At 34.6% G+C, this 15,461-nt stretch overlaps 1 protein-coding gene across 1 annotated transcript in view; it reads right to left on the bottom strand.

Annotated features, from left to right (window-relative positions):
• The window catches only part of STT3B (STT3 oligosaccharyltransferase complex catalytic subunit B), a 110,724-nt gene that overhangs the window by 6,200 nt on the left and 89,063 nt on the right, over positions 1-15,461 (bottom strand). Inside the window, exons 7-14 of the mRNA XM_012769168.2 lie at positions 14,475-14,621; positions 13,343-13,391; positions 11,462-11,616; positions 9,141-9,352; positions 6,937-7,124; positions 6,086-6,257; positions 5,209-5,382; positions 1,452-1,565 (exon numbers count right to left, since the gene is read on the bottom strand). Of these exons, the coding sequence (XP_012624622.1) occupies positions 1,452-1,565; positions 5,209-5,382; positions 6,086-6,257; positions 6,937-7,124; positions 9,141-9,352; positions 11,462-11,616; positions 13,343-13,391; positions 14,475-14,621 (1,211 nt within the window). The remainder of the gene's footprint in view (positions 1-1,451; positions 1,566-5,208; positions 5,383-6,085; positions 6,258-6,936; positions 7,125-9,140; positions 9,353-11,461; positions 11,617-13,342; positions 13,392-14,474; positions 14,622-15,461) is intronic.

Below are 15,461 nucleotides of genomic sequence, written 5' to 3'. Positions count from 1 at the left end.
AAACAAATGCCTGATTGTACAAATCTACCTTGATGCAACACAATGAGCAGGAACAGAGTGATGTGCAAACTCTTCTGAAAACCAACGGAGTGTTCTAGCCTATACTAGCCACAATGATTGTATTTTACAAAAAGATAAAATTTGTTTCACAAATTAAGGCCCCAAACAGACCCTTCAGTTTGAATTGTTATTTTGATTACTGGTGATTAAACAAGAACTTTTCCCTCTGCTTTCTTATCATCATAACCAGCAAGCAACATGGTACCGTACGTAGTATGAAGGTAGTAAGTTAGGATAGACCTTTGACACAACGTACAGACTAACAAGAGAAAAACAAATTTATGGACATGTGCACTGCACATCACACAGGGAAAACCTCATGAAAAGTAACTCAAAGCAGTGACTTAGAACTTTGGCTTATATAACTTATTTAACAAAGAACAATAAATTTGTGGAGAAATGACAGGACAAAATGAAGTTTTAGGCCTCCAAGGTGGGAAAGTGTAGAAAGGTAAATATATGTGAGAAACTAATGGAGTAAGGTTTTCTGCAGATTCCTCTGGTGTGCCCTGTCTGGGCTGATAAGAGTATAGGGTTCACCCAGTAAAAGAGAATTTATGTCCAGTCTTTAGGCAGAAAAGAGGTCATATGATAGAGAGAGCTTTTCCTCCATTTGCTGCTTCTAAATTGCCTTCAGCTCAAAAATAATTTTTGTGTCAAAAAGGCATTTTTGGGGTGACATATTCTGTTTTCCTTAAAGAATCAAGTCACCAGTCCAACACCTATTATTTACAGACAAGAAAAGAACCAACTAGAATTCAGGGAGGACAAAAGTTGTCTGAGGGTTACATGACTTGACAGAGCCTGATCTAAAACTCTGTTATAACACCAAGTCCACTGTTCCTTCTTTCTGCCACAATACCTCTTTGCGCATTTACTCACTTTGTAGACCCTTAAGCTTTTCTAACATATCCTTCTTTTACTAGAAAACTCTGACTCAGACAGTTCTAGCTATCTGTGGTAACGGAGAACAGAGACAGAGTGAGCATCTGAAATGACTATATAATTCAACTCTTTAATTTTAAGCTTTTCCCCTCCAAGCAGCAAAGTGACCTACGAGAGAACACACCATTTCCTAGCTGGGACCTCTCCCAGGGAGAAAAATGCCTTCCAAAAGCATGAGGTCAAAAGGTGGGATGGCAAGCAAAGATTGGATTTGAGCCTAATGTTAATAAATATTTTGGAAAGAAGTCCTTGATCTAAATTTTTTTTCCTAATTTCTCACAAAGGAGTTTCAGAAATCTAAATTTAGTGGAAAAAAATCTTTAGATAAGCAAATTTCTCTACACAGCTCAATCAAAATATCATTACCCTGTTTTCTAAAGGCAAACAAGACTTCGTTTTAAAATATTTTTTTAAATAAAGATTGTAGAAAAACTGATTTAACTAACCTGCATTTCTCCAAATCTGTAGTATGACATTTTATACATAAGGCAATTCAACAAAGTAGGAGATCCTGCTTTGTCTACACGGAACTCTCCCTGTGGGGTAAAATAGTCACTTTCCTACAAGAAAGAAACCAGAAGTTTCTATGTCAGTTCAATTTAACACGTGCAAAGCTATAGGTTCCCCTTTTCATTTTCCCATAAGAGCCAGCTTTTGAAGTATTTTCATAAAGCCATGTTCAGTTATATCTCAAAAACATTAATCCCATTAGATTTTAAACCATGTTATAAAGCCTTGATAATTTAAGGAGAATGGTAACCAACATCATGGTTTAATAGCAGGTAGGGCTGGCTATCTCCAACCATCCTGTCCTCATCCCATTACTCATTTTCAGAGTTTTCCTCAATGTTAGTCTTAAGTTTTTGCACATGAACTCTGTAATCAGCTTTAGTGGAGGAAGAGAATATTTGGAAGACTCCTATAGTAATTTTTATTGGGTTAGCTTGTAAATTAACCTCTACAAGGACAATTTGCCACTCCAGATTAAAAAAAAATGTAATTTCTAACCCAGAAATCCCTTGTCTAGGAATTAATCCAAGATACTTGTATATAGGCAAAATAATGAATGTAGATAGTTATTTACTGCATCATTATTTATAAGACTAAAAAACTGGAAACAACCTAAATGTCCTTTAATAGAGATATAGGTTAAATAAATCATGGTACACACACATAAAAATGGAACACACTGTGCATATGTTAAAAAGGGAATGAAGAAGCTCTCCATATTCTAATATGGAAAGATTGTCAAGATATATTGTGAAGTGAACAGGGTGTATACCTTGCTGGAATTAGAATCACAAGAAAATAATAATTGTGACTACCAGGGACTTTTTCTATTTTTTTTAACTGAAAAATTTGTACATATTTTTGGTGTACAACATGTTTTAAAATATGTATACATTGTGGAATGGCTAAATCAAGCTAATTAACATATGCATTACCAGACTTATTTCCTTGTGATAATGAGAACACTTTAAAAATCTACTCTTTGTAATTTACAAGTATATAATACACTGTTATTAACCATAGAAGAATTTTTTTTTCTATTTGGGGGGTAAATTATACATCCTCTTATACTTTATTTTTCAACCACATAAATATAGTTATTCACAAAGTTTAAAAATAATAAATTTAAAATGTACATAAATTTTATATATATACATATATATATACACGCTCAACACATACTTGAAAACAGTGATCTATCACATGTCGCATTTTAAACACTGCTAAAGCAAATCCACAAATGAAAATCATATACTGGGAGCATTAAGTTTCAGAAAATTAATATAAGGAAATAATGTTTATTTTTCACAGTTAAGAGGAAATGTTACATACAGCATTTACATCTGACCAGGAAATCTGAGGTTTTACTCTACTTCAACCCTGTCACATGACACAATGTGCACACATTTTCTCCCAAAGAGTCTTTTATTCTGGATCAGTGACAAATTATTATCTTTTGTGTCCTTATCATGTAAAGGACAATGATGGATACCCAACCTCTAAGAGCTCGCAACTTAGTGGGAGAGAGGAGACAGAATCTAACTACAAAATATGTATAAGTGATCTGATAATGCTACAGGACATGAGTATATGAGGAAAGGGCTTCTGGAGAGGGAACAAGTTTGGGGTAGGGAAGGTATTCCAAAAAAGGGAACGGTAAAAACTTATGTGTCGAGTAAGTCAAGAAAAGAAATCACGGCAAGTTTTCTGGGGACAGAGCAGATTGGCTGAGTGGAAAAAAGTTGACAGAGGTACAACCAACCATCAAAGGAAGGCAAAACATAAAGGTGCTTGCATTCCAAGGTAAGGAGTTTGGACTTTACACCAATGCTTCATCCCAGAGGTTATCTATTTCGTACCAGTCGCTAGGCTGAGACTTCATCTTCATTACTACAAATTCTCATAACAGCATTATGAATTAGTTATTCTTGGCATCTGCCTTAGTGATAACCTAGTCTGCCTTGATCACCATTGTAACTATAGATCCTAGAACAGTATCTAGTGCTCAAAGCATGTATATTGACTGACCAAAAGGAACTTGTGCATAGCACCAAGTTGACAGGGTTTTAGTTCTAACTCATGCCTGGTTTCAAGGTCTTTTCCTGTAATTGAAGTTTCTTAAGCTGAAAAGTGACATGATCAATTTATTATATTACCCTCAGAGAGGAAACAAGACTAAGGCAAAGATAACAATTTCAAGATTACTGTCCTGGTCAGTACTAGGGTGAAAGCAATAGAAATGGAAAGACAGAGCTGAAGTGAAGGGCTATGAAAAAGTAAAAAGTAAGAAGTTTTGGCAAGGGATTGCTTCATAGGGGAGAATGGAAGTCGAAAGTCTGAGCTTCTGAAGTTTTAAATCCAGAAAATGCTTCTAGTATCTTTAACAAATATTAGGTCATTAAATATGAAATGTCCGATTCCGAATCAGAAGTTCAGCTTATTATATCTCAAACAGGAAGCAGTAAAATTAATCAAAGGATGCACCTAAATTATCCATATAGTTATGCCATTTAACAGTAGCCTAAGAACAAATGCTGACGAAATTACCGAAGGTGTTTTTCACAGCTTATTGAAAATTGAATATTTTTCCTTGCAAGAAGCAGTCCAAAGCCGGGAAGAAGTGGTAGTAAGTTGGTGCAACCTCTGGTGAATATGGCAAATGACAGAGTTTCCAAGTCCAGCTGCGTAGTTTGAACAGTGTTGTTTTTTGCAACATGTGGCCTTGCAAGATTGGCTTGTCTCTGTTGATCAATCTTGGCCGCTTAATTGCAAACATCATCATTTCGTCCAAGTGGTGGCAGTGGACATACACTGTAATCAGTTGACCAGGTTTCATGAAGTTGTAGTGGGTAATACCAGTGCTGGACCACCAGGCAACATTAGTGTTTTTTGAGGAATATTTGTTTTTGAACTACATTTTGGCACTTCATTTTTATCCAACCATTGTGCTGAACACTTGCGATTGTCATCATATGTAATAATACGGTACAGAAATGCTTGCCTTTATGTCATGACAGCAAAGAAAGGCAAACTTTGAGGTAATTTCTCTTCCTACACTCGTTTAATTCATGTGGTACCCATCTATCCAGCTTCTTTACCTTGCCCATTTGCTTCACATGGTCCAATATTATTGGAATTGTAAAGTCAAATCTTACTAATTCACATATAGGCTGAGATGGATTCACTTCCAGTATAGCTTTCAGCTCATAATTATCCACCTTGGTCTCACACATGCGGCTCATTAAAATCACCAGAATGGAACTTCTCAATCATTAGCCACATCCTTCTCAAACACTTTGTTGATATTTCAAGCTGTCTGTGCAGTACTTGTCCCATGACGGATCTTGTATTTGAAAATAACACGAATTTTTAACTCATCCATGGTTTCACAAAAATTGCTCTAAAAAAAAATTTGACAGATAATCACAAGCCAAACCATGCGGTTGAAAGAATGAGGATGTACATTCACAATAAAATAAGATGTGTCAAAATGAAATGTCAGAGATATCAACTGTCACACAGTACTTAAGGAAATCGGACATTTCATATTTAATAGCCTAATGTAAAGTCAGAATAAGGAATTAATTTGGGGATAGGATGATGAAAACAAATACAATGCAATTAGCAAGATAAGAGAATTGCTTGGACACCATGAACTGTCTTTCACACACCTGGAATTACTGAGTTTCTTACCCGGATGTCTTTTGGATGTTCCCCTTCAGCTATCCTAACCATCCAGAGAAACTTGTTGATATCATCACCAGAGTAGCCAATAACACCTCCAAAAATAACCAAAACATAATCTACATCCAGAGTCCTCATGATTTTATAGGCTGCCGTTTCATTAGAAGACATAGCTTTTCCCACCTACAAAATAAAAAATGAGAATGTTTGTACTTATTCCTATAATACATTAATAAAAATGAAAGCACATTTTTACTTCAAGATGGAATCCATCTCAAGAGTTTGATTTACATGGAATTTTTTATAAACATGCTTTCTTATGAATTTAATACATTTATTAAGCTTTATGAACATCTTATCTACTATATAACCGATTTATAGTTCAAATGTCAAAACCAGAATACATCTTCTACTATTTTGCTAATAATTAAGTTCTGGCCAGTGATCTTGCTAACACATATATTTTTTCTCCCCAGTCCAGCAGACATAGCTACAACACTAATACAGGAACACAATTTGCATATCCATAGAATACAGTGCATTTATTTTACTTATTTGCAAATTATTTTCTTAGTTTATAAAATGAAAAATACAAGCCAAATATTTTAAAAGTTTCAGATTTTGCCTAATTCTCTAATAAGTTAACTATATCATGAAATCTACCAGAAATCAGCCTATGATTCTGAATGATAATCAGATAGGTAAATATCATTCTTAAAAACAAAATAAATAAGCATATCTTGAACTCACTTTATCGAATGCATGCATAAAGAAGTATTTTGAGAATTCAGCAAGCAGAGTAGTTTTCACCCACATTTTTCCTATTTAGTCACAAGTAAAGTCTGATTGCCAAATAGTAAATATTTACTTTTAATCAAGTACTTACCAATGCTATGTGGCTGTTATTCCAGGTATTATTATCCACCAAAGTAGTTCTATTAGCCATTCCAGCTATCTGATAGCCATAATCCCACCAAGACATCACTCGGGCATGTTCATCTGTATTTTGCCTTAGCCAAAAGTAAGCTTCTCTAAAATCATCTAAGATATTCCTGGTGCTGAAAAGAATCACACAATATTCTTTTAAATGAGATATTACAAATGTGAAGAGGGCAATTTAAAATCTTGAGGTAACAAACTGCTAAATAATTTCACATTTAAATATGGCAGTTAAAAGCCTCTATTGATAAGAGAAAAAAACAATGAAAAATTAGACTAGCCCTTCTCAAACTAATATGCATACAAATCACCTTCATATCTTGTAAAAAAGCAAATTCTGATTCAGTAGTTCTGGGGTAGGGTCTATATTGGTGAATCAAATAAGCTCTCAAGTGAAGCAGAATTTGACAGTCAAGGCAATATGTTAATATAAATCAGTGGTTCTGTTAAAACCACTGATTGCTGGGCCCCTCCCCAGGTTTTTGATTCAGTAAGCTTAGGGTGGGATCAAGAACTTGTATTTCCCACAAGTTTCATGATAATAATGATGCTGTATGTTCAAAGACCACACATTGAGAAGAACTGATATATATAATTATGCATGCAGAAAAATTTTGGAAAAGAGCATGAAATACAATAATTACTATCCATCCCACCAAAGGTGTGGGAAGAGTAAAAAAAAAAACCCGAGGTAGATTCAAATGCAGAGCCTCACAAAAAAACATTCCATCTTTGGGGAGAAAGAAGAAAAAATATAGGTAAAAAATCTTTTTGTAGCCAAAAAGATTATTTTCTTACCCATCATGATTGTAAGAGGCCAGGACCACACTTGGACTGGAGTAGGCATTGCTTGTGACCCAGGTACAGTGGACTGCAAACATCATCAATAGCATCAGCATCAACATGGTGACAATGCTTTTTATATTTGGACCTAATCCCTCTTCAGTTTTTTCCTGTTCAGTTACATGTTTCCTCACTTTACCTGCCTGAAGGTTCAAAAAACTGGTCAGACAAATTTGCCATTTGATTTGCTTCATCAAGATACATTAAGGCTGTGGTCCCCAACCCCTGGACCGGTACCAGTCTGTGGCCTGTTAGGAACAGGACTGCAAGGTGAGCAGCAGGCAAGCAAGCAAAGCTTCATTTGTATTTATAGGCACTCCCCACTGCTTGCATCACCGCCTGAGCACTGCCTCCTGTCAGATCAGCATTGGTATTAGACTGAGCACGAACCCTACTGTAAACTGTGCATGCAACAGATCTATGTTGCACGATCCTTCCGAGAATTTAACGCCTGATGATCCTAGGTGGAGCTGAGGTGGTGATGGTAGTGCTTGGGGGTAGCTACAAATACAGATTATCATTAGCAGAGAGGTTTGACTGCACAGAGACCATAATAAGCCAATTGCTTGTAGACTCATATTAAAACCCTATCAGTGAGTGGCAAGTGACAATGTAATAATAGAAATAAAGTGCACAATAAATGTAATGCACTTGATCATTCCAAAACCCCCCTTCCCTACCACCAATGACAAAAAGGTTGGGGACTGCTGCATTAAGGGAAAAAGTTGGGAGAATGTTAATTTAATTCTATGACTCAGAAAATGTGTAAACATCAGATATCCTTGTGGGGTAATGAAGTGTTTTCTAAAAATCAAAGCAGATTCTGAAGTCAAATGAAAATCAGAAGTTTTCCTGGGAATATACTAAATCCAGGAGCTGCTCAGATCAAAAGAGATCAAAATAATATCTCCAATAAGAAGCTGCTTGAAAACCCAGTTGTTCTTATGTTTTAATTAAATACAAAAGATGAGCTGAGCACAGTGCTGCATGCCTGTAATCCCAGCTACTTGGGAAGCTGAGGTGGGAGGATGGCCTGAGGCCAGGAGTTCCAGACCAGCCCGGGCAACATAGCGAGACCCTATCTTTTTTTGGGAAAAAAAAAGCAAAACAGAAAAAAGGGAGATAACTAATGGTCCCTTTCTGGCGTATAAAGCCCTAATATATAAATCCTTATAAAATCTTAATTGTGCATCCTGCAAATGGTTAATGTCCAGCTATAGTCCAGGCCATGTAGAACTTTCAGTACAGGAAAAAACTGCATTAAAAGAATCAGTCTTCCAATTTCCAGCTGTAAAAGCCAACAGACTTGTTAAAAGTAAGATTACCTTAAACACACAAAAAACCCCACCAAAAACCAGAACAACAACAGAAGTCACAAGTTCTAAATTACAAGGCTGGTTAAAAACCACAAAGTAATAACAAAAACCAAAATATAACAACAAACACAAAAGCAGGTATGTGTTTTATTAACATAAATCTTTATGAATTATACTGATCTTATAATAAAGAAAGAAAGAATTTAAAAGTCAGTAACTATACTAGGAAGTTTCACTGGTTATTGGTATTTAAAAACATAGTCCATATTCAAGTTGCGAAGTCTAAGATGTCATCCAAGACAAGTGCTTTTACACTTATGCCAACCAAGAGACTATAGCTTAAAAATCAGTTACATTGTATCAGCCAGTTACCTACTGCAGGCTTTTTTTCTAGTGGTACTTTATTACCTTTACTATTCAATTAACCAAGTACCATTTTCAAACATCTTTCAAGTATTTAAAAAGTTGACACTGAATAATGGACCTTGATAAGCACTAGTCCACATGGTTTCAGAGGGATTTATAGCACCAAATCTTAAATAAGTTAGTAGAGTACCAATTTTTTGCTCTCAAAAATGGAAGGGTATCTTAATAAGCCTCAAGTATTTAGATAACAACAAACCAAAAAAGAAATAAGAATTCCCTCTCTGATTACATTCTATTTTCTTACCTTAAGCTAAAAGACCAACCAGGATTCAAATTTTGAGGCAAACAGTGGAGATCAACTAGAAATGCCACAGTTTGTCTAAATCCTCAGTTAATTACATTTCTTAATAAAATTCTTGCTCTGGTGGAAAAATTCAGAAAAGCACAAAAAATTTTTAAAGGCCTTAATTTCCCTACCTTATCATACAAATTTCCTGGGTTTCTTTTGTCATCCTCATCACTGCTGTCCTCCACAGGTGGATTTTCCCTTTTCATGTCATCCCCCAAATAGTGCTCAAAAACATTTGAGAAGGCAATTGCAGACAGCATACAAACAACTGGAGTCAAAGTCAACATCAGCCGCACCATCACTCCAGCAAAGTAGACAGCGCTGATTGCATACAAAGCAACTGCAAAGACAAGTTCTCTTATAACACTTTGGGAAAAAAAAGTTCACAGGAAACTAAACTAGATATTTAATATCACAGTATAAAACAAATCTAAAAGTACACGCATAGCCATGTACAAAAAAGAAACAGAAAATAAAACAAATCTAAAAGTAGTACACAATGTCTCACAAAAGACTCAACCCAATTATTTCTAAATTAATAATACTGACCAACTGAGTAACAGTCATATTTAGAAGTTATAACTAGTGTCGACTAAAACCTACACATCAACAGTTTAGAAAAATGTAGATGATTATAATTTATTATATTAATAGTTATGAGGAATTAGACTTAATTCATTATTTGTCAATAGCATCATATATATTATGATATCCATAGCTAACAGATGAAAACATTTTGTGCATTATATCATTAGGTTCAGTAAATTTATAGATTCAGATAAAGTCTATGCAAAGCCACTGCCAATATCTGGCATAAAGCCTGCTTTAAAGCAAGAATGGGATGAGAAGAACATAAGTTACTACTCAAAGGAGGAACCTGTAAAGTTACTGTCAAGAAACTTTACAAAAAATTTCAAACACATTTTCAATAGCCAGAGCCTTCTAAATAATGTGCTAACCACAGGAAAAGCTCTACCTTTTCTGGCTAAAGGCTATTACTTTACAAAGTCAATGAGTCAGCTGAGCTCCTATCTCACCTGAAGCTAATTAAATTTTTTTTTTACTGACTACAAAATACATCTATCACACCATATTCTTAAGTGTATAACTCAATGAACTTGTATAGATGTATACACCTATGTAATGACAACCCATTATGATATACAACATTTTTGTACCTCCTCATGACTCTTCTCATTCAATAACTGCCTGCTCCCCTATAAAAAGAGTAACCACTACTTAGACTTCTATAGCATCAGTTTTCCTTATTCTTGAAATTTATAGAAATGGAATCATGTAAGTGTTCTCTTTTGTATCGGCTTCTTTTATTTATCCATACTGTTCTCTTATAAATTGCTGTGGTTATTCCACTGTACAAATATATAAAATTTATTCATCTATTCTATTGCTGATGACCTTTGGAATATTTCTAATTAGGAACTATTATGAATAAAATTACCATGTGCATTCCTAAACATGTCCCCTGATAGATATACTGCACTCAGTTCTCTTGGATATGTCTAGGAATGGGACTGTTGAGTCATGAGGTGGACATATGTTTAAGTTAAATCTTTTTGAATGATGCAGTATTAACATAACCATATCCAGAGTCCATTAGACTACATAAACTAGAGAAGAATGAGTGTGTCATTCTTTAGTTAGAACTCATGCAGGTGCTATTCATTCTCTCCTGACTCCATTCTGGAATAACAACTTGAGGTTCACTCATGGTACAGGCCCCAAACTTGTACAAGTTCAAGTGTTTATACTATAAATTATTGCCTTGTGTGATCCTATGTATGTAAGAAACCTTTTCTCAGCTTCAGTTTTTATCATATACAAAACAGCCATAGCATACTTCTGGTGATGATTATTATATCATGTAGAAACTTTTGATTTATTTTGTCCATTTATATTGTAAATACCTGATCCTAAACACTTGGTTTTTAAATATTTTGTATTTCAAATCTTATTAGTTGGAAACATATACAAATCTATCAATGAAGAGGGTGTTTACTGAAAGGTGATCCTCATTCTATTATCTACACATCATAAAATGTACTTTGCTCTGAAACCTGGATGATAAATGCCCCGGAAAACTACTTCTTAATCAAATCTAACTTAGAAAATGAAGTTAAGACTATACTGTCAACAAAGTTATAATTTTCAATTCTCAACCACACTATAATATTAACATTAACCTCTCAGAAACCATAACCAACCAAATGCAAAATTTATATACTAGTCCTAAATTGAAACAGCTAATAATTAAAATATATATAATACAAATTCAATTAATTTTGCTTGGTTATGCACCTATGCAAAATACAGGAGAAAATTTATCTTCAATATACAGAGTCAAAGAAAAACAAAACTTTAAAGAGAATAATCTCAAAAAGGAAAATAAATAGTTATTCCAAATCAAAGTTTTCATTAAAAAACCTCTTACCAAATACTCTTTCATCGTTGATATTTTTAATGCAGAACCATAGGCCTGCTGGGAAGGTACATACAAGAATATGTAGATCAAAGAAGAAAGACACCCAAGTCGTAGGTTGATGTTCAGACACTGATGCAATAATTGGAATGTGTATTTTTGCATACCTGGTATTAAAAAAGTTAATATTTACAATTAAGTGATAAAACAGAAGCTCCTTTTAGATGAAGAAATTTTCTTTGATTGTAGATATGGTTCCTACTCCACAACCCTTCTTGTTTAAATGTACATTCCAATGTGACCAGTTACATTGAAAATAAATGTTTGGTCCACATCAATAAAACTAAAACTAATATGTCCTCTGTAAGAATTACTAGGGCCAGTCAAAAATTGTTGGCTGTAACGTCTAATACAAAAATCTTTGATCTAATAAGAATCTGTTCTGCAGTTTAAGTCAGCATCTTTCACATTGCCATCAGCAAGCCTCAGTATCTTTTGGATTTATCGTTACAGGTTGAATATCCCTTATCTGAAATGCTCAAGACAAGAAGTATTTTGGATTTTAGAACATTTGCATTATACTTACTGGTTCAGCACCCTAATCTGAAAATCCGAAATGCTCCAAAGAGCATTTCCTTTGGGCATCACTGTTGGTGCTCAAAAGCTTTTCAGATTTTGGATACTCAATGTGCAACAGATATACCTTACCCATTAATTACACCTTCCTTACACAATGTCTTGTTTGACAAAGAGATGGCATGGAGGCAGGTGAGGAATGCATTATTCCTGAAACACCCTGGGATTCCAAAGTAGTCAAAGTTTAGAGAGAGTGTAATAGACCATAAGGTAACCTAGTAATTTAACCTAATCAGAATAATTGCCTACAACTGGGGTTTTCCTTCAAATTCTCTGGTGATCCATAGGCTAAACTCCTGAAGTATATGTCTAAATGTTAACTCTAGTCATTCACACATAATTTACTTATGCCCTTTAATTAGACCTAGACAGGAGCCCTTCTGGTATCACATCAGAAAGCATAGCATGCCTGTTCAATAAATTGGTTTTATTGGGCCACCTGGGGCATAACAAGACAAAACAGCAAAAACAGGAGAGAAGGGAAGAGCGTCAACCACAGATATTTTCTGATGTCCAGGAAAAAATTTTAGAGACAAAAAGTTTTCTTGAACTAGTTGTCTAATTTAAGACAAATTTTTTAAATTAATTGATTTTATAATATTACTCTAAAAAATGCAACAGAGATCCTCTAATGCTATGGTCCCCAACCCCTGGGCTGCGGCCAGATACTGGTCCGTGGCCAGTTAGGAAACAGGCTCTGCAGCCTCCTCAGCGATACCCCATCCCACTCTCCCCCTCTAGTACGTGGAAAACCACTCTTCCATGAAGCTAAGTCTCTGGTGCCAAAAAGGTTGGGACCACTGCAAATGTGTTTCACGGATTAAAAAAAAAAAACACACACACAAAGCAAAACTAAGAAACTTAGATCATGTGGTATTAGAAAAAAATTAAATTTTCTTCACATCTATGGTATATGGATTTATAAGATAGCACCTATCCTTAAAATTAAATATTACTAAAAGATGGAAACTTTACATTACTAAAAACAAAATCAATCTTTAAATTTTGCACAAAGGTTACCTTAATATTTTGACAAACTAAGAGTTGCCCAGGCGGAACAGAAATATAAGGCTTACATTTTATAATAGGTATTATAACAAAGATAAAATACAAGGAATTCAACATTTATTAAAATAGCATACCCTAGGTACTTTAGAAATATTGCCCAAGTACTAAATGAAGTACTGACAAGACAGATAAAAACAAAGGAGAGAATATTTTAATAAATATGAGGACAACTAACATAACTGTACTTACCCAGTATCCCACAATGAATAAAACCTGCCACTCCATGGTGCAATGTAACCTTGAAAGGAAAATGCAGAGGAAATTATTCTGCCTCTTTATTTTGTAAATCTTCTATTGGTTTTATATTTATTGTTAATTATGGATTGACCTAAGCTAACATTCAAAGAATTTCAGTTTTATTTTACAAGTGCCAACCTATTTCACATGGACAGCAGTCAGATAAAATAATGTAGTGATCAAATAAAAACAATATCCATGGAGTATCCCTTTTCAGAGAAACACAACTTAAGTTGATTTAGAAAATTCTGGGAAGTTTTCCAATTCTCGCTTAAGCTTCTAGTTGACAAGTAAAACAAACCTACATCTTTGGATCAGCTAAAAAACTGACTGGATCAGTTAACATTGGATTGGATCAGTTAAAAAAAATAACATTGGATCAGTTAAAAAAAAAAAAAAAGAGGGGGCTTCTAAACAACCTGATCCAGTATGCCAGATCCAACTAGATAAATTACAAAGATGACTTTAAACACTCATGCCTTTTACTTTTGCTAGTCCTGCATGATTTTATGAGCTAGGCTGGTACATTAATTTGACAGATGGAATAACTTTAGAAAGAATTTGACTTGTTTCTAAGGACTAGTAAGATCAGAGATAGAGAGTAACTTAGAATCCAGGAGTAGGTGGAAACTGATTGAGCTGACTGTTTAAAAGGGGGGCTGTGTGGAGAGCGAGAGGGGACGAGCAAGTAAGAGAGGGCAACCATATAGTAGGTTAATACTAGAAAGTCTGAATTTTTTTTATTTTTTTTTTTTACAATTTGGCCCTATTAGCCCAGCAAAAGAAGGATGCTTATAAGTAGATTTATCAGAACCTAAAGTAGCAAAATTAAGAAACGTGTCTTAATTTTAATCTAAATTAATATACTTTACTTGTCAACTGTTTAAAAAAAAAATCACACTTTATAGTATTGCTATTCAGACTTTAGAAACTTTGACTATTATTTTTACATTGTGTATACAGAATATAACCATAGTATCTGACCTACTAGGATAAATGGAATATGTAAAATATTTGTAAAAGACTTCCTTTTTGAATAATAATCTAGAAGCAAGATTGATTTCCTACAAGTGATGACACCTACCTGTATAAGTCAAATAGATGACACTAAGGAACACAGCACCCGCAGCTAGTGATACGCCCAAAAAGAAAAGGGTCTGGAATTCTTGTTTTGTTAATCGGTCTCTCAGATACTGCAAAAAAGCATAAGCTTGCAGCAATGCAAAAACACCTAATTAAAGAAAAGGATCATATAATTAACAAAGCACTTTTCCAAGGCCATTTAAAAATTTCCATTTGAAAGATTCTTAGAATATCACCTGTAACATTCATAACAAAAACTAATTATTTCATCTAGCCAACATTTCCATTGTCAAATGATAGTTAACCAACCAATCAATACACCTCCAAATTCTATTATATATTTTTTGAAATAATCAGACTCCCCATATGTGTACCAGGTGAGAAAAAAAATCCCATTTGAAAGATTGAAGCCAATTTTAAGAACATTAAGTTCCTCCCTTTCCCCTGTATTTCAGTGACTTTGGGGAAGGGGTGATAAAAACATCATTAAAAAAACAATCCTAAAATTTGCTTTGCTGAATGAGACAAGTGATTTGGGGATCAAGAGAATTCTGATACACAGTTACTGTTTATAATGGAGTGATAGGATGTGATCTTAATTACACACTTTGGTAAGATTCTAAATTAGTGTTGGGGTTCAGGACACACTATCCCAAAATATGGCACCCTGGCATTTGAGAAAACAGCAGAAGCAGAAAGGTCTGGGGTCTCTTTGTTCTCCCCTGAAGGAGGCTACAAAAGAATTCTCTAACCTTCCTCTAAGTAGGTTACAAGATCCTCATTCCAGAGAGGTTTCTCCCTGTATCTAGATGAGAGGAATGAAGACACAGAGACACCATGAAGAATCTGAACAAACAGGCCTTGTTAAACTCTCTCCAGTTTATCACCATTAGATCATACCCACCTCTGTCCAATCATACTTCTACATGACTGTACTCTCTTTATCAAACCTAAGCATAAAAAAAAAAATTCTCCCTATTTCTTTAGA

This window comes from Microcebus murinus, chromosome 1 (genome assembly GCF_040939455.1).
Source record: "Microcebus murinus isolate Inina chromosome 1, M.murinus_Inina_mat1.0, whole genome shotgun sequence".
Lineage (NCBI taxonomy): Eukaryota > Metazoa > Chordata > Mammalia > Primates > Cheirogaleidae > Microcebus > Microcebus murinus.
This window is presented reverse-complemented; position numbering and strand designations above follow the sequence as displayed.